The 21,652-nt window shown below is 41.0% G+C and overlaps 1 protein-coding gene across 1 annotated transcript in view; it reads left to right on the forward strand.

The window, feature by feature from the left end:
• The first annotated feature begins 9,398 nt into the window (after positions 1 to 9,398).
• LOC115652173 (complement C4-like) overlaps positions 9,399 to 21,652 on the forward strand; it is a 93,716-nt gene continuing 81,462 nt past the window's right edge. The window contains 8 exon segments of the mRNA XM_030563872.1: positions 9,399 to 9,733; positions 10,407 to 10,599; positions 12,168 to 12,351; positions 13,098 to 13,168; positions 15,660 to 15,745; positions 17,142 to 17,179; positions 17,182 to 17,223; positions 18,161 to 18,248. Coding sequence (XP_030419732.1) covers positions 9,669 to 9,733; positions 10,407 to 10,599; positions 12,168 to 12,351; positions 13,098 to 13,168; positions 15,660 to 15,745; positions 17,142 to 17,179; positions 17,182 to 17,223; positions 18,161 to 18,248 — 767 coding nt within the window. The 5' untranslated portion in view covers positions 9,399 to 9,668.

The following is a 21,652-nucleotide window of genomic DNA, read 5'->3' on the forward strand; positions in this document are numbered from 1 at the left end:
AGACTGTTTTGTCTCTGTGTATTGGACTTTGGCTCAACAAATGAATCAGTATGACGGTCAGCAAAACCTTAGCAGATAGGTAAATATGAAAGAACATTGACTTTGGAAGATATACAATAGTTTAAATATTTTAGTTGAAGTCCTTCTGCTGCCTTGTTAGAGATGTGCAGTGAGAGGTGCAGGTTCCATGGAATGTCAGTTTTTTTTTTTTTTAAAGGGGACTTCCAAGCAACTTTGTGTGTTATGTTAGAAATCCCTGTGCTGTCTAGATTGGGAGATTCTATGGTGACTCGAGAGCTAATGAAAGAGATGGAAAGTTAAGCAACCGAGAGGAGAATGAATTTCTATTCTAATTGAATAAACCTCTTCTAGGGCATGCGTGTGCAGAAATACCTATTTAAATTCAGTATCAGTGGTCTATTTGAAGAGGGGATGTCTTGTTAAGGATTCAACAGGCTCTCTTGATGAAGATTTGCGACATTAACAATATACATGTCCTGTAGATTCTCCAGGGGAGACCTGATATTTCTTAATGACAAAAATCAAGCAGGGATGAAACTTAACAGATGAAACATCTAGGCTGTCTTATACATAAGGAAGCTAAAAATGGCACAAACCCAGTTTTTTAGAAATCTTTTCAGATCACCTTTAAAGAGTGATCCATGAAAAGGTCTGAGTTTGAGCTCATGTGTTTCAGAGGCATAGTGACAGACTCCAAACTAAACAGCTGTTTTTCACAGCTATACAAACATTATTCTATATCCAAATAAGCCTGCCCAGACAACGGTACTATGACCTCCCATCAAATAATGAAGATTGGAAATAAAGCAAACTTTTGATATGATCCCACAGTACATTTTGGTTTGTGCCAGCTGAGTGCACCATTTCTTCTTTTAGGGGCTGGCAACTTGTTACTTTAAACACTGGCTGACCTAATTTATCAAATCTATCTCATTTTAAATTGGCAGAACTAATTAAGTTATTCTTGAAGAGGCAGGGGACTGGGTATGGGGATACTGATCATTATTTTTCTTCCTTTCCTATGCTCTGGACAGAGTGCGAAGTGACTCTTTATATTGGTTGTCTTGCTCCAGTTAGTGATGGAGATCGCCCTATAATTGCATGATTGCTGATCTTTGATATCAATGGTACAGGGATCACTTGAGTCTTGACTTACAAGTGCCCATAGAGGAACATCAATCTCTTCTGAAAAATGTCAATAGGCTTTGCATGTTCCACTTCTGTGTTTTCATTAGATCCCACATTAGCCTCTTCCTTGCTCATGCAGTATGAGAGCGCTGTTCGGTTCTCCAGACTTTAGCTTGCCCAGGTTCTGCTGCCAAACCACAGTCCCAGGAGAACATGAGTCCTGACTCTCTGGAGAACTTTTGTTGGCATGAATTGTTGCTATTTTCCTATAATACAAATTGGCTCCAGGATGGAAATGATAGCACCTACTGCTCAGTGTGCTTTAATTTAAGGATTCCGTAGGCCTTGAAGGAACTGCTGTAATGGTGACCAGGGGCCAGTTAGTGTCAGCATTACGTAGTCAAAATGGGAATGACTGGGGAAGTGTGGACCCAGATCAATCTCAGTTCTTTGGGGGTCTCCTTGAGACATCTCTTGCCAGGTTTCAGCACAGTCTTTGTGTCCCGTCAGATCAATTCTCTGTTCTCCAAAAGGCAGTGGAATAATTTCTTCATGCCCTCTCTTCCTCCTTGTTGACTGTTGGTTGGGGAATGTGGAAGCCTGCCAAGGGACTAGTGAAGACAAGAGAGGTCACAGTAAATTTCTGAGCTGAAGAAAACTAACTATATCTATTTATCTCCACTGTAATCTGGGAATTCTAAAGTTGGCAGCTGCTACAAACCCTGCACAGCCATTCTCTCGCTTGCTTTAATCTAGAGCAGGGTGAAATGTTTTTCTCTGCCCACAACAAACATATATGACTGTTTTTAATTTCCTTTGGTTCACAGAATGTATATTCCACTATCTCAATGTTAGTGAACCTTCTGTTAACTCCAGAGTCCACAGTGTGCTGCAGTGACTGGCGACTTCAGAGAAGGGCTGAGTGATTGGCGGGTGTCTGGAGTTGAATATGAGGCTTTCAGTGGGTTCCGTTAGTTCACCTTATCCCTTAAAATCAAAAATAGTTGTAAAGTGCAGCACCTAAGTCAGTGCAACCACAAACTTCAGTTTTGTTAAACAAACGTGGAATTTGTGCTGGTGAAGGCATTAGCTCGAGAGCTCTGGTAAACGAAGAGTCCTCCATCTTGTCCCCTTCCCTGCCTAGTCTCTTAACGTCTGCCTCCCTGCACTCTGTCCCTGGGACTTCTTTCTGTGGTGGAAATGGCACTGTCATTTCAGAATTGGGGTAGAAAGAGCCCAGTTCTGGACCTTCTCTTGCCTATGGGGCAATAGGAGCTGCTGCAGCTCCAGATAAACACAGATGTTGGCAGGACCACCTGGCCAACCCCTTCTTCTATCACCACTCAGTGACCGTCTCTGCCTTCATGCCTGCCTGACCCCTACATGTACAGAGCAGGGTTCAGAAACCCTTCAGAGCACTGGCAGTCAAAATCAGTACACTCTTAATAGTCTTGATTTACACCACTGCTGGACAGTGCCTGCAATTTCAGCTGTGCCCTTATGCAAATTGGAGCAGGTGACAACTCTACTGCCTACAAATGTGCCAACTAGAACCAGTTATGGTCTTTGACATGTGGAGATAGATGAATGGTGACCAGGGCTATCTATCTTAGCTCCGTATAGGGCCCCCATCACTGCAGTACCTGAGTGCATCACTATCTTTAATGGATTTTTCTCCTCTCAGTCCCACCTGTGAGGCAGGGAAGGGCTACCTCATTTTACAGATGGAGAACTGAGCCACAGAGAGACTAAAATCACACAGGAAGTCTGTGGTGGAAGAGGGAATTGAATCTAGGTTTCCTAACACCCAGCTTGCCGGGCCATGCTTCCTCACCATGTTGGGCCCTAAGCATCCATCAGCTATTAATAACTTTCATTCATGATTGTGGTGGACAGAATTTGACTTGGTTACCTTCAGGTGAAAGGCTGTGGTCCCAAACTTTCAAAGCTGGGTGCCTATAGCTGGGCTCTTAAACCTACTGACATCAGTAGGCCAGGCCATTTCTATTTAAATGCCTAAATGCGGATTTAAGAGCCTTACTTTAGGCCGCCAGGTTTAAGAGTGTTGCCTCTGTGTCCCATTACCTATTTCATGAGCTTTCTAGTCTAACTAAAACTTATCTTTGATGTTGAGGATTGTTTTTTTTCTGCAGTCATCTACCAGCACTGCCCAGTTTCAACAAGTATAAAGTCATTCCTCATTGGCATAAATTCAATGAACCAATCTAATATGCTGCTTAGAAAAAAATGTTTGCAGATCTCAGTCCAGGTCCTGTCCCTTTTTTTTTTTTTTTTTAAAGAACACTGATTTGCTAAAATGCATCCTGACTAATACTTAGCAACTGTCTTAAACATTGCTAAGAGAAATTGATCTGCAGGTATATGTAACACTGTATGTATGTGATAAGAACTAATCCAGTACAAAGAACTTTTGAGAGAGTTTTATAGAAGAAAAGCATGAGCAAGTCAACTATCCTGCTTCAGCAGTCTTGCCATTGCTGAGACCAAAAGGGTATGTAAGGGGCCTCTATCCCTCCCTACAACCAAATGTGTGGGACTGTGGCTTTGTTCCCTGGCACACTGGCTAGCAGAGAGTAGCTGTACCCTGAATAGTAACTTCCTTTACGCCTCAGAGCAGGAGGGAGAATTGGGGAAGGAACTTCAATTTTCTCAATTCTTTCAGCCTCAATTCTTTCCTGCAGCTTTTCCTGCAATAATGTAACTACATGCAGCCCCCCGCCACTCCCTGTCCCAGGCTAGTGATTGGGTCACAATCTAACTGATAATTAGTAAGTAACTATATTACAAGTCCAAAATGAAGCATGTTTCTGAAATGTAACAAAGGCCTTGGAAGTTAAAGCAAATTCATCACAGGAGGGCAGTGTTCCATCATTGTGACTATCTTTAGCCTTTTCAACAGAAATTCCGTAGGGATTTCTACTTCACTTGGTGGCATAACATCTTATCTGTTCACTTCTGTTGTACCAATCTCATACATTTTTATTTATTTATCTTGGAAGGGTTTTATGCTTGTTATGTATGTTAGTTTCTCAATTAAAAACTTTTCTAGTGCAAAAAGGAAGAACATGGGGGGCTGTCTGTAAGTGAGGGTAGGTCTATCTCCCAAGATCTGTGAGAGTGAGGGATCATCTTTCAGGATAAGTTGTAGATCTTTGATGTTGCGCTGGAGAGGTTTTAGTTGTGGGCTGAAGGTGACAGCTAGTGGCATTCTGTTATTTTCTTTGTTGGCCCTGTCCTGTAGTAGGTGACTTCTGGGTACCCTTCTGGCTTTGTCAATCTGTTTTTTCACTTCAGCAGGTGGATATTCTAGTTTTAAGAATGCTTGATAGAGATCTTGTAAGTGTTTGTCTCTGTCTGAGGGATTGGAGCAAATGCGGTTGTATCTTAGGGCTTGGCTGTAGACAATGGATCGCATGGTGTGTCCTGAATGGAAGCTAGGCGCATGTAGGTAAGTAGGAATGTAGTTTCATTCAGTTTTCTAAATATAGTTGACCTAGATTTCTGCTACTTACCCCTCAACTACTTACTTTGGGATTGCGTGAGGATTATAGTGCTGTTCCACATGCATAAGACTCTTCTTTTTTTGTTCCGAAAGACATTGTTTAAACAAATATGGATTTCCCTGCCAGGAAGACTTTTCATTTTAAATGATTTAACTTAATGAATTATAGTTTAATGAGAGTGTGGAGTTGTTGACCACTGTAGAGCAAATTTCATGGGTAGCGTGGTATGGAGGAGCTGGGTGAGTGTGGAATGGGCCACTACAGGGTGGGGAGTAGGGGGTGGAAATTCTCCGTCACTCCCAACAGAGCAAATTTTGCAGAAATGGATGTGGGACAGTAGTGGTAATTCTGATAGCAAGTATCATGGCCTTGCTTTGACTTTAAAAACAACCTACAAATTCTTAGACAACTGCCTTTTAATACCTGTTCTAGGCCTATGATGTTAATAATTAAGGATCAGACTTAAATGTTATATGCCAAAGGCGGTTTATCACTAGAAAATCTGGGCAGTTCTCATGGGCTCACTTCTTGTTTTCAGTTGTCAGTGAATCAGATGGGCAATTTTCCCTTTTCTTCTGTCAATAAAACCATGTTTATGAGTCAGTGTTCCGGGAAAGGGCTCCTGAAATTGGACCCGATGGTGGTTTTAGCTAATGCTTCTGTAATGCCTTTAATAAAGAACCTTTAACAGCACAAACAGGTAGGTGTTAATTACTTCTGTGGATTTAAATGACATCTGTGTGTCCAACCCTGTATGGTACTGATTGCACCCAACTCCCGTGGATTTCAATAGGAGATGAGGGTGCTCAGCCTCTCAGGAGATGTGCTCTCTGCATTGTAGGATGGGGTCCTGGAATTACAGTGACTGGTTCAATGCCATGGCCAAGGGTGTCTCCGTTCCTTCCTGAGGCTGAGTCCTAGTTTGTGTTACTGCTCCTAGTTAATGGATTTAGGATTAGCGTCACAAAGATACTTAGGTATGATGCTGCTGAGTGTCACAACACTTAACTTTTAGGTGCCTGGAAAGTCACAGGAATTCACAAAGCCTGCATTACACAGCTGGGCTCCCTATACAGTGAATGGGGAGAGAGAGGCACCTTCCAATACCATTCACAAAAGCCAACATGCTTGGTGCTGTGGACTAAACCCTGATGCTCTCATGGAGATAGGAGCCTAAATCCAGGCTCTAGGGAGATCCCTATCTCTGCTAGCAATCTGGAGCCAGGAGCCCGCTTTGGAGTTAGTCGCCTAAGGCAATTTATTTTATTTATTTATTTGCAAGGAGGGGGGTGGTTGTCCACAGTGCAATAGCTTGAAGAATCATTTGGGTGAGAAAGAAAGCATGAGACTGACACTGTAGCCTAGGGTCAGGACACTCACCTGAGCAGTGGGAGACAGAGGATCCAGTCCCTCTGGGCTGATGACACCTTGTTTTTTTACAGTGGAACAGCTTTTTCAGGAGAGACAAAGGGAGCCCTACAACAAAATATTCTATAGCTCAATGGGTAGAATGCACTCCAGTCAGGTGGCTGAGCCCTGTTCAAATCCCTTCCACCCACCACGCCTTCAGGCAGTGGTGCAGATTTGAACTGGTGGTTTCCTACTTCCCATTTGGGTAACTAACCATTGGGCTAAAAGTCTTCCTTCCTCTCCTCTACTATTTTCTGTGCACTTGCTTAAGGGGCCCAAGCTGGTAGGTGGCCTCCGAGCAGGCCTATCAGATCAGGCCCTGCACACAACTTGGCTGGCTGAACAACTATCCTCCCTGGCTCATGAATCACTCTGTGGCTTAGGCAGGAGACTGGAGTCTGAACACTTAGTGGGAGGTAGTGGTGCACATGCCCCCAGGCAGAAACGTAGGTGCCTAGGGAACTTCTACTGCAAACGCTTAGGGCTCCAAGTGCTTTCAGGTGCCTACAGCAGTCATATGGAGTTCTGCGAAGTGCAGTGGAGCCTGAAATTGAGACTTAGGTGTGTAAGTCTGGGGTTTAAGTGCCTAAGTACAAAAGGCACCGACTCCATGGGTGCTCTGGGGCTGGAGCATCCACAGGAAAAAAATAGTGGGTGCTGAGAACCCACTGGCCACAGCTGTTCAGTGGCGCCATTGCCAATCAGCTGTTTGGTGTCCCGATGAGCTAATCAGGAGCATGACCAAACAGCTCTTTGGTGGCTTGGGGAAGGGTTTGGGGGAGAGCAACGGGCAACCAAGGGCCTCAGGAAGGGTGTGGAGCAGGGAAGGGCAGGAAGAGGCAGAGTGAGGGTGGGGCCTCAGAGAGGGGGCAGAGTGGGCGCAAGAAGAGGTGGGGTGACAGCAGGGCCTATGGAGAAAGGGTGGAGTGGGGGTGGAGCACCCCTGGGGAAAACTAGAAGTTGGCGCCTGTGCTAAGTACTTTTGTGACTCAAGCTCTTAATCCTTCAGCTCAAGTGGTAAATATCTGCTTTGTAACTAACTAGAGGGCACTGGTTCAATCCCTACCAATGATCCGCACAGAAGAGGGTGGAGGCTGTTGCAATTAATTTTATAAAAAACCTTTAGAAACTATTCTTGGACCATCTTAAAGATGGATCGCTACCATGAGTGCCTCACTCTTGAATGAGGATTTATGTATCTAAATAGTTAAAACAAATAAATGAATCAAAGCTTTATTTTTATTGTTACTTAGTGAGAAGCAGGTGACCCAGGTTCTATGCTCGGCTCTACCACTGACCTGCTGGGTGATCTTGGACAAGTCACTTCAACTGAGGGATAGCTCAGTGGCTTGAGCATTGGCCTCTTAAACCTAGGGTTGTGAGTTCAGTCCTTGAGGGGGGCATTAAGGGATCTGGGGTAAAAAACTGTCTGGAGATTAATCCTGCTTTGAGTAGGGGGTTGGACTAGATGACCTTCCGAGGTCCCTTCCAACCCTGATATTCTATGACCTCTCTGCCTTAGTTTCCTCATCTGTAAAACAGGGACCTTGGTTCATCAAGTGCTTTGAGATCTACGTTGAAAAGCACTATATGAGAGCTCAGTATTATTACTATCACTGTCTCTCCCATTCTAAAGAGCTGAAGCAGGGGGCTAGCATTAGCATCGCTACACTCACCTTTCATCTCTAGAAGCCAGGGTTCATATGTGCCTTAGACCAGACAATGAACATGGGCTTCTTATCTGTTTAAGGATAGACACAACTGACCAAGGATAGACACAACTGACCATTGCTTTAATTTTGAAATTCATTTGTTTTCATAAGAATGTATAAGGGGGCATTTCTCTGAATGCATCTTTTCATGATGCTGTCTCTGAATGCCCAGAATACATTAGCCCCTTGTAATAAAATCAAGACACTGAAAAGGCCATTGGTTACATGGGCTGTGTTTCTGGTCTCATACAGATACAAACAAGCAATAAAAACCTAACTCCCTGTAGGTAAATTGTATCACTGAACATACATTCAGAAAGGCCTTGACATGAAAATGAAGAGAGAAAAGAAGCAGGATGTTTTGGAATGTGCCACCTAATTAAAATCAGAGAAGTGACTGTTATCACATAAAGAAATTGTCCACTCCAACTCCAACCAACATATAGAAAGTGATGGGTGGGAGTGGCGCTGGAATCAGAGAACTGTGCTTTTTGAGCTCTTTAGACACATTTTAATTTTGAACCATTCTTCAAGGTTGTTCACACACCTTATTGCAGTTCAACCGTTCCAGACTACTGGTCCTTTTCAGACGTCTAATTGTCTTGTGTACCCCAAGTTTTACCTCACTTAAAAACTACTTGCTTACAAATCAGACATATAAATACAAAAGTGTCACAGCACACTGTTACTGAAAAATGGTTTTTCTTCTTTTTACCATATAATTATAAAATAAATCAATTGGAATGTACATATTGTACTTACATTTCAGTGTATAGTCTATAGAGCGGTATAAATAAGTCCTTGTCTGTATGAAATTTTAGTTTGTACTGACTTGGCTAGTGCTTTTTAATGTAACCTGTTGTAAAACTAGGCAAATACCTAGATGAGTTGATGTACCCCTGGTTGAAAACCATTGCCTTAGTGGCATGTCTGCTAATCTCACTAATGGTCACTGTCCTGTCAAGGAAATTGAACTGTGCCCTGATAACAATTGACCAGATTTTGGAGAAAAGAGGCTAAAACAAGATGAGAGAAAAGAGGATGTGGGCCTCCAGGACATCCATAAAGTGTGACCAGATCCAACTGAATGGATGTCTTTAATTCGTGCCTGCAGTGAGCATTTGTCCACAACACAAACCCAGCACATAATCTGGTATGGTTCAATGCAACCCTCAGGCTTTGCTCAGGAAAAGGCCAGAATGTGATAGTTGGAGTATTGCAGGCCAGGACGGAGTTGCGTTGGAGAAGTTCCATTGTGAACTTGGCTGAGTGCCTGCCCATACTATACTTGACTGTAATCAGTATTTCTCATGTCTTCATAATCACTAAATCCAATCAGTGTTTAAACACACAGGAAAGAAACTTTCTTACTAGAACAAAGTTACACTCAGATAGAAAAAAGCACCGTTTGTTTTATTCCCCACTCAGAATGAAGAATTGGCTTATTGCAATTGTTTTTGTCATGCCACCTTTTTCATGAAACTGGTTTTAAGGATTGCATTTTCAGAACTTACACTATTAAAGTAGGCACATACTATAAGAACTTCCCTCCACATGGTTTTAAATGACCAACATTTGAAAATATTGCAGCTGCAAAGACTCTGGTCTATGGAGGCTGAATAATAACATTCAAAGTCTTGATTAGCTCTAGAATGTGCATCCCTGGGCTATGTTTTTACATCTCTGGAACCTTCAGTCTCTATTGATTGCACAATATTGAGGGTTATTAATGAGTAACCCAGGATAGAGACTGATAACTGATGTAATCTGCGGTCAGCCCCATTCTAACCACCGCCATCTCAAAGGGAGGTTGTTAATGTTCTTCTGATAGATCTTTTTTGCAGCAAGGAAATTTATACTGCAAAGGTTCTTGATGGAAAGGCTGGTATTTGTGCTGAGCATTTATGCATTCTTGTGCAATGCAGAACAAGCGCCATCGTAAGTATATTACTTATTAGTTTTCTGCTTAATGACAAATGCCATGGGACAGAAAGCATAGCTGGCTGACACTCAACTCCCTATCTCCTTCTCGTGAAACCCAGATTCTATAGTCTTGTATTGCTAGTATTTTAGGGAGATAAGCATCCGGATGAAGATGAACTATCTATAACTCAACATATATAAGATGGAAGTGATACCTGTTGACATATGGAAGCATTTGGGGGAATGGATAGTATATGGAAAGTATTGGTACCATCAGTTGAAGATACATGTTTTCAAGTATAAAATACACAAATTTTATAGCGTTATTAATGCACTGCCTGGTATTACCTCCAGATATGTAGGCATGAGCCTGTCTAATCTTGCTCTCTATTAAACTGGGCATTGGTAGTCATTATTCGCCTACAAGGTCCACCCTTTCCCCCTTTCTGTGTGAGATGAATTTGGGGTAGGACTGGTTATGGTGATTCAGGGTGGCTGAGAATTATGGGGAAAGAGTTTTGATTTCTATTGTTTTATGTTGTTGCTGGGTTGGTTTGATCTGGGGGAATTGAGAAGTCTGTTGTTTAGTGTCTTTTGAAAAGTTTGCACTTGATGGATGCTTTTTTAATGTCTGTTTAAAAAAAAATCCACAAAAGTCAGTAAATAGTCTATTCTATCTGGTTTTTAGATTTCTTATTACTGCACCAAATGTGGTACATGTGGGAGAACATGAGACAATAACTGTTCAAGTACACGGAGCACAGAGCTCTGTCAAAGTTACAGTATATTTCAAGGATGAGATAAATAGTGAGCTACTATCAGACATGACTGTCTTTACCCTCAGCCAAGAGAACAACTATCAGGAAATGAAAAAAATTATGGTGAGTCTACAGTCATGCTAGTAACCAAAAGCTGTCATTTAAAAATCTGTCTGGAGTCATGTCATCATCATGAGCTGGGAATTTGTGATATCAGTGACTAGACAGGGTCAAAGCTTGAATAGGAAAACTCAAGCACTGTGTGGAGTGGGTATTGCTGGTTCAGTTGGTGGCACTCTGTTTTCTGAGTCTATACTACTAAAGAAGTGCCCCAGCATGGTTTCAGTGGGATCTTTGTGATAGGGTGACCTGACAGCAAATGTGAAAAATTGAGACAGGGGTAGAGGGTATATAAGAAAAAGATCCCAAAATCAGAACATCTGGTCACCCTACTTTGTGATGATAGGTGCTATCTTCTATGCAGTAGGTAGACACAAGTTCCTGATCACTTTTGATTAATAAAGATTCCGTGACTTTTTCATGAGAATGGGGAATGGAATATGGGCCCTGCTGCCTTGGCAAATCACTTCCCAGTTCCATTTAGAGAAAGTGGTCGTCTTCCCTTTTATTATTGAGGGCTTGTCTAAACTTAAAACTCTACACATCACAGCTGCACCACTGCAGTTGCACTGCTGTAGTGCTTCAATGCGGACACTACCTATACCAATGGGAGAGATTCTTCCGTCAGCATAGGTAATACACCTCCCCAAGAGAAGGTAGCTAAATTGACAGAAGAATTCTTCCATTGACCTAGCACTGTCTAATGGGGACTTAGGTTGTTTTAACTCCACCACTCGGGGTGTAAATCTTGCACACCCCTGAGCAACATGGTTATACTGACCTAATTTTCTAGTGTAGACCAGGCCTAAGATTGTGGTAGCACCCAGAGTGTGATGGGCACTTTCCATACCTAGGGGTAGAATGTATGGTCTTCTAATCTGAAAATGTACGCTATTGCTGTGAGCTGTTAAGGACCTGCTGCATTGCACCCCAAAGCCTGCTTACTCTTAGTGGCTGTTGAAATGAGTCCTTAAAGTTCAGGAGAGTTGAGATCTGGGGTTTTGTTTTGGAATATTGTGGAGACAGGGACATGCTGCAAAATTCCAACTTGATCTGAATATCCCCTAAATTTCAGATCTGCAGCTTTGGTTTGATCTCCTTTCTAAGCAGGACATTTGGTAGCCCTTATTAATATGCATCAGACAACATTCTAACCAAACTTTGAATAAATAAGGGAATATGGGGTATATTACAACCACCAAATGGCATGGTAACAAGAAAATAATATGTAGTTAGGCTAAAAAGTAATTAAGTTTTAATTATATTTAATTTGAAAGGTGTTTTACTTTTTCATAGTTCCATGGCAGCGAATTAGGAAGTGAATTGCATTTCTAATGCCAAAGAAATAATAGTCCAAAAATAGAAATAAACTTGAGTACCATCTGTATAAAAATGTTATGAGCCATACAAATGGTATCAAATCTTCAACTATTTCATGGATACTTCAGTCGGATAAACTTCTTAGGCTAGATTCTCAACTGCTCTAAGTTGGCATAGCTCCTTGGAATTCAGTGGAGCTACATTGAATAACACCAGGGGAGGATCTAACACTGTTCTTCCATTATATTCAGGTCAAACCTGATTTGATGCCTGAAGATATGTTCAAGAAAAGACGAAAACCGTATGTTCTCCTAGTCACTGAAAGCAAGGAGCTTTTTAAGGAACATCCTCAGCACACTCGCATCCTCCTGTCTTCCAAGAAGGGCTACATTTTTATTCAGACAGATAAACCTATATACACACCTAGTACAAAAGGTTAAAAAAAATAGTACTACTTTTCAGAGGTTAAAAATACTCTATATCATGTGGTTGCTGTTAGGGAAAAAAATTAATGGCAAATTCTTCACTTTATGGCAAAAACCTCACTACTCCCCCGACCCTCTATGTGCGTCCAACAGCTGCAGTAGACTCTAGGCACTTGTACTTCAGTAAACTCTGGTCTGCTGCATTGTTACATAGTTCTGTGTAATGGCACAAAAGGGGAAAGAATTTTTTTGTTCCTTCTCCTAGCCCTTAGACATTCATCCAGGGTCCAAGTAGAATCTGGAACTTCCTCCTCAAGCACACAGCAATGACTCTCATCCGAAAAATATTAAAATTCAGGGGGAACTTACAGAGCTTTGTGACTCGCAGTATATCCCCTTTTAGTGATTGTAAAGTGACAAAATATGAGACTGGATTAAGTGATAACACAGGGAGCTCAACCTTATACGCATTTGAGTTGCAATGGTTAAGTACCTGTAATGATACTGTTGTGGAACCAAACTTACTCTATCTTTTATAAGAGATATTCTTAAAGCAGCAAACACATTTATTCATATTTATCTTGCTTCATACAGTATAACCTGGAAAAGACAGTGGTAGGGTTTTTTATTACGTTTCTGATTATTTGATTTGCCTTCCTGAATTGATTGACTCAGTTAACAACATGAAACTAGAACTAGAATGTGTATTTTAGAAAGGTAAAATGAAACCCTCAGCTTTACCATTTTATTATATAGTCAAGTACAGGATCTTCACCTTGGACAATGCAATGAAACCTGCAAATGAGAAGATTCAAGTCATTGTACTAGTGAGTATGTAAACTGTGGTAGGTATTTCTCCAGGAAGTTCAAGAGTGAGACTGGTTCCAATGATGGTTTTTGAGGGTGCAATTGCACTTTCATTCACAATTGAAAGAATCTGGTTAAAAAAATTTCTTGTGCAGAGGTGGCTTCCAAGACCTCCATCAAGAGTTCCAGTTAACTGATGTGTTTTTGTGGCATGGACATTTGTCCTTTAAGAACTGAGTAGAGACCATCAATTTATTTCATATGGTCATTGGGCAGCTATCCGATGGTGACAACTTTCAGTCATTATTAGGGCTGTCAATTAATTATAGCAGGGGTAGGCAACCTATGGCACGTGTGCCGAAGGCAGCACGCGAGCTGATTTTCAGTGGCACACTCACTGCCCAGGTCCTGGCCACCGCTCTGGGGGGCTCTGCATTTTAATTTAAATTTAAATGAAGCTTCTTAAACGTTTTAAAAACCTTATTTACTTTACATACAACAATAGTTTAGTTATATATTATAGACGTATAGAAAGAGACCTTCTAAAAATGTTAAAATATATTACCGGCAGCGAAACCTTAAATTAGAGTGAATAAATGAAGACTCGGCACAGCACTTATGAAAGGTTGCCGACCCCTGAATTATAGTTAACTCACATGATTACCTCAAAAAAATTTAATCACAATTAAAAAAATTAATCATGATTATCACACTGTTACACAATAGAATACCAATTGAAATGTATTAAATATTTTGGATGTTTTTCTACATTTTCATATATATTGTATTCTGTGTTGTAATTGAAATCAAAGTGTATACTATTTTTATTATAAATATTTACACTGTAAAAATGAAAAATAGTACTGTAAACAAAAGAAATAGTACTTCTGAATTCACCTCATACAAGTACTGTAGTGCAATCTTGTTGTGAAAGTGCAATTTACATATGTAGATTTTTTTTGTTACATAACTGCACACAAAAACAAAAGAATGTAAAACTTCGTAGCCTACAAGTCCACTCAGTCCTATTTCTTGTTCACCAGTCGCTAAGACAAACAAGTTTAACATTTATGGGAGATAATGCTGCCCTCTTCTTGTTTACAGTGTCACCAGAAAGTGAGAACAGGCATTTGCATGGCACTTTTGTAGCTGGCATTGCAAAGAATTTACATGACAGATATGCTAACATTTGTATGCCCTTTCATGCTTTGGCCACCATTCCAGAGGACGTGCTTCCATACCGATGACACTTGTTAAATAAATAAGGTGTTAATTAAATTTGTGACTGAATTCCTTGGGGAGAAATGTATATCCCCTGCTCTGTTTTATCCATATTCTGCCATATAGTTCCTGTTATAGCATTCTTGGATGATGACCCAGCACATGTTGTTCATTTTAAGAACACTTTCACTTCAGATTTGACAAAATGCAAAGAAGGTACCAATGTGAGATTTCTAAAGATAGTTACAGCACTCAACCCAAGGTTTAAGAATCTGAAGTGCCTTCCAAAATCTGAGAGGGATGAGGCATGGAGCACGCTTTCAGAAGTCTTAAAAGAGCAATACTTTGATGTGGACACTACAGAATTCAAAATACCAAAAAAGAAAATCAACCTTCTGCTAGTGGCATCTGACTCAGATAATGAAAATGAACATGCATCAGTCTGCACTGCTTTGGATTGTTATCGAGCAGAACCCATCATCAGCATGGATGCATGTCCCCTGGAATAGTGGTTGAAGCATATGAATATTTAATGCATCTGGCGTATAAATATCTTGCGATGCCAGCTACAACAGTACCATGAGAACACTGGTTTTCACTTTCAAGTGACATTATAAAAAAGAAAAGGGCAGCATTATCTCCTGCAAGTGTAAACTAACTTGTTTGTGTGAGTGACTGGCTGAACAGGAAGTAGGACTGAGTGGACTTGTAGGCTCTACAATTTTACAATGTGATTAATTTTTTTAATCGCTTGACAACCCTAGTATTACCAAATTGTTTCAGACTTGAACCTGTAAGTAAATGAGAGAGGCTCTGTTAGTTTTCCCATCCCAGGTCTCATGAGGGGGGACTGTTTAAAAGTATATCCTCAAATATAAGGTAAAGAACAATAATTGTATTAAGACATTCAGCATATGGCTGATTGAGTAGCCAAGGACTAGTTCTGTGCACCATCATGTTGGAACCTTGGGTCCAATTTCTTCCTTCCTTCCTAGGCCAGAAAGGGCAGGGAGGACTGTCAGGGCAATTTACTGTGTCATTTAGCAGTAATTCTTCCAGTCAGAAGAGGAGTGGTGTTTACAGGCTGTGAAGAGAATCTGATATAGTCTTTCTCAGTCTAAAGTGGAGTATGGAGGTCTGGCAGAAAAGTGGAATCCTAAAGAAAGGAAAAATTAGAGCAATCTTGCTCGTTCCCCTCCCCAGGATCTAGATGCAAACTTCAGCTAATGACACAACTGTTTCATTCTGAGGATATGAGCTGTATTTTTGTTTTTGTTTTTTTCTCAATAGAATTCAAAAGGAATGGTGGTTAAAAAATTAGCATTGCAGACAAAGCCAATGACCAGTGGACATTTTGTGATACCTGACATTGCAGAGTAAGTTACTGTGGCATAATCTTCAATGTGTCAACATATCAAAATTACTACTATTATTATTTGGGAGCATCAGAAATTTCTTCAACTAAAAGTGACTAGAGAGATACACAGTCTCTGTTTGGAAACAATTTTCCCTTCCTCACCAGTGTTGTTTAGTTTTGCCATCCTTTGTTAGAGCAGGGAGGTAGGACGGCGTGCCCTTTCCCCAGTGCAATTCAGAGAAGTTTGAGAGAGATCAGGTGGATTTTAACCATTTTATTGAATACTACAATAAGATCTAAATATATGCTTCTAGGCTACAATTACAGCAAGTAAGGAAAATCTCATTCCCTGCTGGGTGGTCTGGTAGGGCATACCGGCTATGGGCCAATGAACCTGTTTCTCTGTCTAGAATCTGTCATGCCTCCATCACACAGTACATGGAGAAGCTTTTAACGCACTCATATATATCCTAGCCTACTCATGTGCCCTGTCACATGCACATGCACAGCATGACTATACATGCCAAGCCATGGCTCCCCCTACTGCTGGAAAACATGAAACACATACTAAAAAGATAAACCTTAAAAACAAGAAGGGTAAAGGTTCCTCACCCTGGGGACAAAGGGAGGGGCGCTACAGTCCCGTAACAGAGGAAGGAGATGTTTCTGCTTTGATTACATTCAAGCACAGCTATGACATCCTTTTAGAAAATGACATTTGGCAGGAAATGATGGCCCAGTCTTGTGTGGCCCTGAGATCCTGGTGGAAGACACCTTGATCCTTGCAAGAGCCAGCTCAACCGTTTAGTGCTTATATGGTGTGGCTATACGTATTCTAAATTATTAAATCCCCAGTTCAGCAAACTGCTTAATTGTAATCATGTGCTTAAATCCATCCCTCTTCAGTATAGCATTTATGTTTAAGCATTTTAGTACAAGCTTGAATCCCATTGACTTCAATGAGACTTAAGCATGTGCTTAAAGTTAAACGTACTTAAATGCTATGCTGAATTAATTAGAGCTCATAGCATGAAGATTGCCTTTTGCGAATATACTGTGACTGTCTTCTTCATATAGGTTTTTAGGGGTAATCTGTGTTCCATGTAGTTTGCAACATGGCTAATTTATTGGCTTGTTCCTCATGCTCTCCCAAAGTGTCTCTTTCAAACCAGACTTCAGTACTTCCAGAAAAACATTATGGGCTTCCCAGCAGCAAATGGAAAGTAAAAAGAAGGAAAAATCATTGTTAAAGGGTGAAACAAAGGAAGGAAGCAAACATTGGTGTTTGGTTTCAACTGCTGGGTGGTTGGTTTTTTCCTTATTCTATTTAGCAATACATTAAATATGTTTAAATTGCTTTTGAAAATCTATTGAGTAAGAGAAACTTTCTCCTTTCTATTTAATCTGAACACTAGTCCTGGAAACTGGAAAATCCTGGCCTGTTTGATGGGTTATGAATGTCCAATAGTTCAGCTGAATTTGAAGTTAAAAGCTATGGTAAGCTAATGTTTAACTGGGAGCATGAGTACGTGAAGTTCTGACTATATCACAGCGAAATATCTGGTTGTGCTAAGATATTAGATCTTCTAGATAACTGGGGGCCAAATGGGCTTGATAGGCAGTGACCCAAGTAGGATGTCATGTTAACCATTCTTCGACCAGCGCTTTGTGGGATTATACCTCAAGGAGGTGTAATCCCTCGCTGTGTTCCCTGGTGCATATGATAGCGCACAGTCTCTACCATCCATTAAGATGATGATGGTTACTCACCCCAGTGTGTCTGAATTGCTGTGTGGGCCAAGTGCAGTGGGGTGGGGGGAAGAGGGAAGTGATTGGAGGTAGCAGGGCAATGGCTCTACCCCTCTAGAGTGCCTTGGACTCAAAGAAATGCACGGAGAAACAGTCTTGACACTCAGCTGAGCCAATCCATGTGCAAGGTGCTTGAATTGAGAAGAATTTGCACCCTCTCATCCCTATGCACCCATATAGGGGCCAATCACGATCTGAGCCTTAGTGAACTGAAGGATTTTATAATGAATGTACTTTGGTGAGGAACAACCGACTCTAAGAGTATCACTCAGCCAGTGGGCCTGATTCTGATCTCTCATATATTTTACATATGTGAGATCATTGACTTTAGTGGATATAAATTAGTTTTTGTGAGATCAGGCTCCTGTCCAGAGTCTATCTGTCTCTATGCCGTTGTAATATAGCTCCAACTACTGGTTAGCCAGAGGGCTATCAAAGATTGCTCTGCTTTTGCCTAAAGCTTAAATGGAGGCTTCAACTTTCTCTGCACACCTTTCAGTGCAGGAACAAAGAGCTGCCAATTTTTCCGAAGCCTTGTGCATTATGAACTCTTGGGAGTTGAAGGCGCACTTGAAATGTGAATTCTTTTAGACAGGATCTTTATTTTTTGTGTTCTTTTGTGCAGAACTTCCATCTTTTGAAGTCAAACTTATCCCATTTGAGCCATTCTACCATATTTGGAACAAGACCTTTACATTTGATATTTATGCGACGTAAGTATATTTTAATGGCGTCTTTTTTACGAGAGTTGAGGATAAGAAAAAGTGAGCTCTGTCACTTCCTCCACTCCTTGTAATTAATAATTAAATTAATCCATAAGACAGGAGAGGAATGTCTAGTATAGTGAATGCTTACGGGAAGAGAGTAGGTTTAGAAGAGAAAATAAGAAAAGAGCAAGTAAAAAATCACTTAGAGAAGTTAGATGCCTCCAAGTCACCAGGGCCTGATGAAATGCATCCTAGAATACTCAAGGAGTTAATAGAAGAGGTATCTGAGCCTCTAGCTATTATCTTTGGGAAATCATGGGAGACGGGGGAGATTCCAGAAGACTGGAAGGGGGCAAATATAGTGCCCATCTATAAAAAGGGAAATAAAAACAACCCAGGAAACTACAGACCAGTTAGTTTAACTTCTGTGCCAGGGAAGATAATGGAGCAGGTAATCAAAGAAATCATCTGCAAACACTTGGAAGGTGGTAAGGTGATAGGGAATAGCCAGCATGGATTTGTAAAGAACAAATCGTGTCAAACTAATCTGATAGCGTTCTTTGATAGGATAATGAGCCTTGTGGATAAGGGAGAAGCGGTGGATGTGATATCATTTGATACAGTCTCCCATGATATTCTTATAGATAAACTAGGAAAGTACAATTTAGATGGGGCTACTATAAAGTGGGTGCATAACTGGCTGGATAACCATACTCAGAGAGTAGTTGTTAATGGCTCCCAATCCTGCTGGAAAGGTATAACAAGTGGGCTTCCGCAGGGGTCTGTTTTGGGACCGGTTCTGTTCAATATCTTCATCAACGATTTAGATGTTGGCATAGAAAGTATGCTTATTAAGTTTGCGGACGATACCAAACTGGGAGGGATTGCAACTGCTTTGGAAGACAGGGTCAACATTCAAAATGATCTGGACAAATTGGAGAAATGGTCTGAGGTAAACAGGATGAAGTTCAATAAAGATAAATGCAAAGTGCTCCACCTAGGAAGGAACAATCAGTTTCACACATACAGAATGGGAAGAGACTGTCTAGGAAGGAGTATGGCAGAAAGAGATCTAGGGGTCATAGTAGACCACAAGCTTAATATGAGTCAACAGTGTGATACTGTTGCAAAAAAAGAAAACATGATTCTGGGATGCATTAACAGGTGTGTTGTAAACAAGACACGAGAAGTCATTCTTCCGCTTTACTCTGCGCTGGTTAGGCCTCAACTGGAGTATTGTGTCCAGTTCTGGGCACCGCATTTCAAGAAAGGTGGAGAAATTGGAGCGGGTCCAGAGAAGAGCAACAAGAATGATTAAAGGTCTTGAGAACATGACCTATGAAGGAAGGCTGAAGGAATTGGGTTTGTTTAGTTTGGAAAAGAGAAGACTGAGAGGGGACATGATAGCAGTTTTCAAGTATCTAAAAGGGTGTCATCAGGAGGAGGGAGAAAACTTGTTCACCTTAGCCTCCAATGATAGAACAAGAAGCAATGGGCTTAAACTGCAGCAAGGGAGATTTAGGTTGGACATTAGGAAAAAGTTCCTAACTGTCAGGGTAGTTAAACACTGGAATAGATTGCCTAGGGAAGTTGTGGAATCTCCATCTCTGGAGATATTTAAGAGTAGGTTAGATAAATGTCTATTAGGGATGGTCTAGACAGTATTTGGTCCTGCCATGAGGGCAGGGGACTGGACTCGATGACCTCTCGAGGTCCCTTCCAGTCCTAGAGTCTATGAGTCTATGAGAGGCAGTTCAATTGTTGGCAAATGCATCTTTTGAGGCCCCAAGTTTGAAGACTGAATGCTTTCAAGCCGTATGAGAAGTCAAAATGCACTACTTGGAGTGGCTTGACGGAATTAATAATTGTATGTTGCTTAATTTGACCATTTAAATAACCAAATCTTTTTTTAAAATGTTTGTTTTCTAGATTAGATGCTTAGATACTAGGTTGATGAGGGCCACATAGGTACCTAAATAGACAGATATTAGATTTTTTACATTGTTATGGATCATATATCATATACTTCTCATAATTCTTGTTTCTGTGTACATGCTGCAGGTCATCTAACATCTGATCCTGTATAAAAGAAATCAGTTGGAGAGTTTCCACTAACTTTAATGGGAGCAGGCTCTGGTTTTTCTCAAGCTTTTCTCCTTCAGTCTCTCATATTCTGGTCCTTTTTCTCTGTCTCTTCTTTCTTGAAACATTGCGGTGAAATGCTGCTTCTGTGCTAATGAGATGCCGTCTGATAAATAAGGAAACAGGGTTTGTGGCTTTCTTTATGAGCTGTAAAAGAGATGAAGATGAGAGAGAATTTCTTTCTGGATTGCTAGATCAACAAGTCCCTAAGACAATAAAATTAATTATTTTTAATTAAAAGGTAGATCAGCGAGTATAAGAGTTAGCAACATTCTAAAGCCCAGTAACTTATGATTTAGATAGAGGTGGACCTCAGCTGTTAGTTCAGACCCAGATCTGAACTTTTCCCAAAGCTCAGTGGTGTTTGGATCTGGTAGCTTGATGTGGGTCAACTTCTAATTTTAGAATAATATCATCAACTTTAAGTCCCCTTGTCATAAACAGATAGCTAAGGGTTAATGTCTCTTTCACCTGAAAAAAAAGTAACCTGAAGCACCTGACCAGAGGACCAATCAGGAAACAGGATTTTTTCAACTCTGGGTGGAGGGAAGTTTGCATCTGAGTTCTTTGTCTTCTGTCTGCCTCAATCTCTCTCAGCTATGAGAAGGATTTTTCTATTTCCTGCTTTCTAATCTTCTGTTTCCAAGTTGTAAGTACAAAGTTGGTTTTTTGTTTTGTATTTACATGTCTATAGTTGCTGGAGTGCTTTGAATTGTATTCTTTTTGAATAAGGCTGTTTATTCAATATTCTTTTAAGCAATTGACCCTGTATTTGTCACCTTAATACAGAAAGACCATTTTTATGTATTTTTCTTTCTTTTTTTTTATATAAAGCTTTCTTTTAAGACCTGTTGGAGTTTTTCTTTAGTGGAGGATTCCAGGGAAATTGAGTCTGTACTCACCAGGGAATTGGTGGGAGGAAGAAGTCAGGGGGACATCTGTGTGTGTTAGATGTACTAGCCTGACTTTGCATTCCCTCTGGGTGAGGGGGGAATAGAGATTGACTCTCGGTAATTCTGTTCTCCAGGCTGGGAACGGGGAGGGTGGAATCCCTCTGTTTAGCTTCACGGAGTTTGCTTCTGTGTATCTCTCCAGGAACACCGGGGGGGGGGGAAGGTTTATTTCCCTTTGTTGTGAGACTCAAGGGATTTGGGTCTGGGGGTCCCCAGGGAAGGTTTTTGGGGGGACCAAAGTGCCCCAAAACACTCTAATTTTGGGGGGGGGGCAGCAGTACCAGGTCCAAGCTGGTAACTAAGTTTGGAGGTTTT

The sequence above is a fragment of the Gopherus evgoodei genome, chromosome 1, assembly GCF_007399415.2.
Source record: "Gopherus evgoodei ecotype Sinaloan lineage chromosome 1, rGopEvg1_v1.p, whole genome shotgun sequence".
Taxonomy (NCBI): Eukaryota; Metazoa; Chordata; order Testudines; family Testudinidae; genus Gopherus; species Gopherus evgoodei.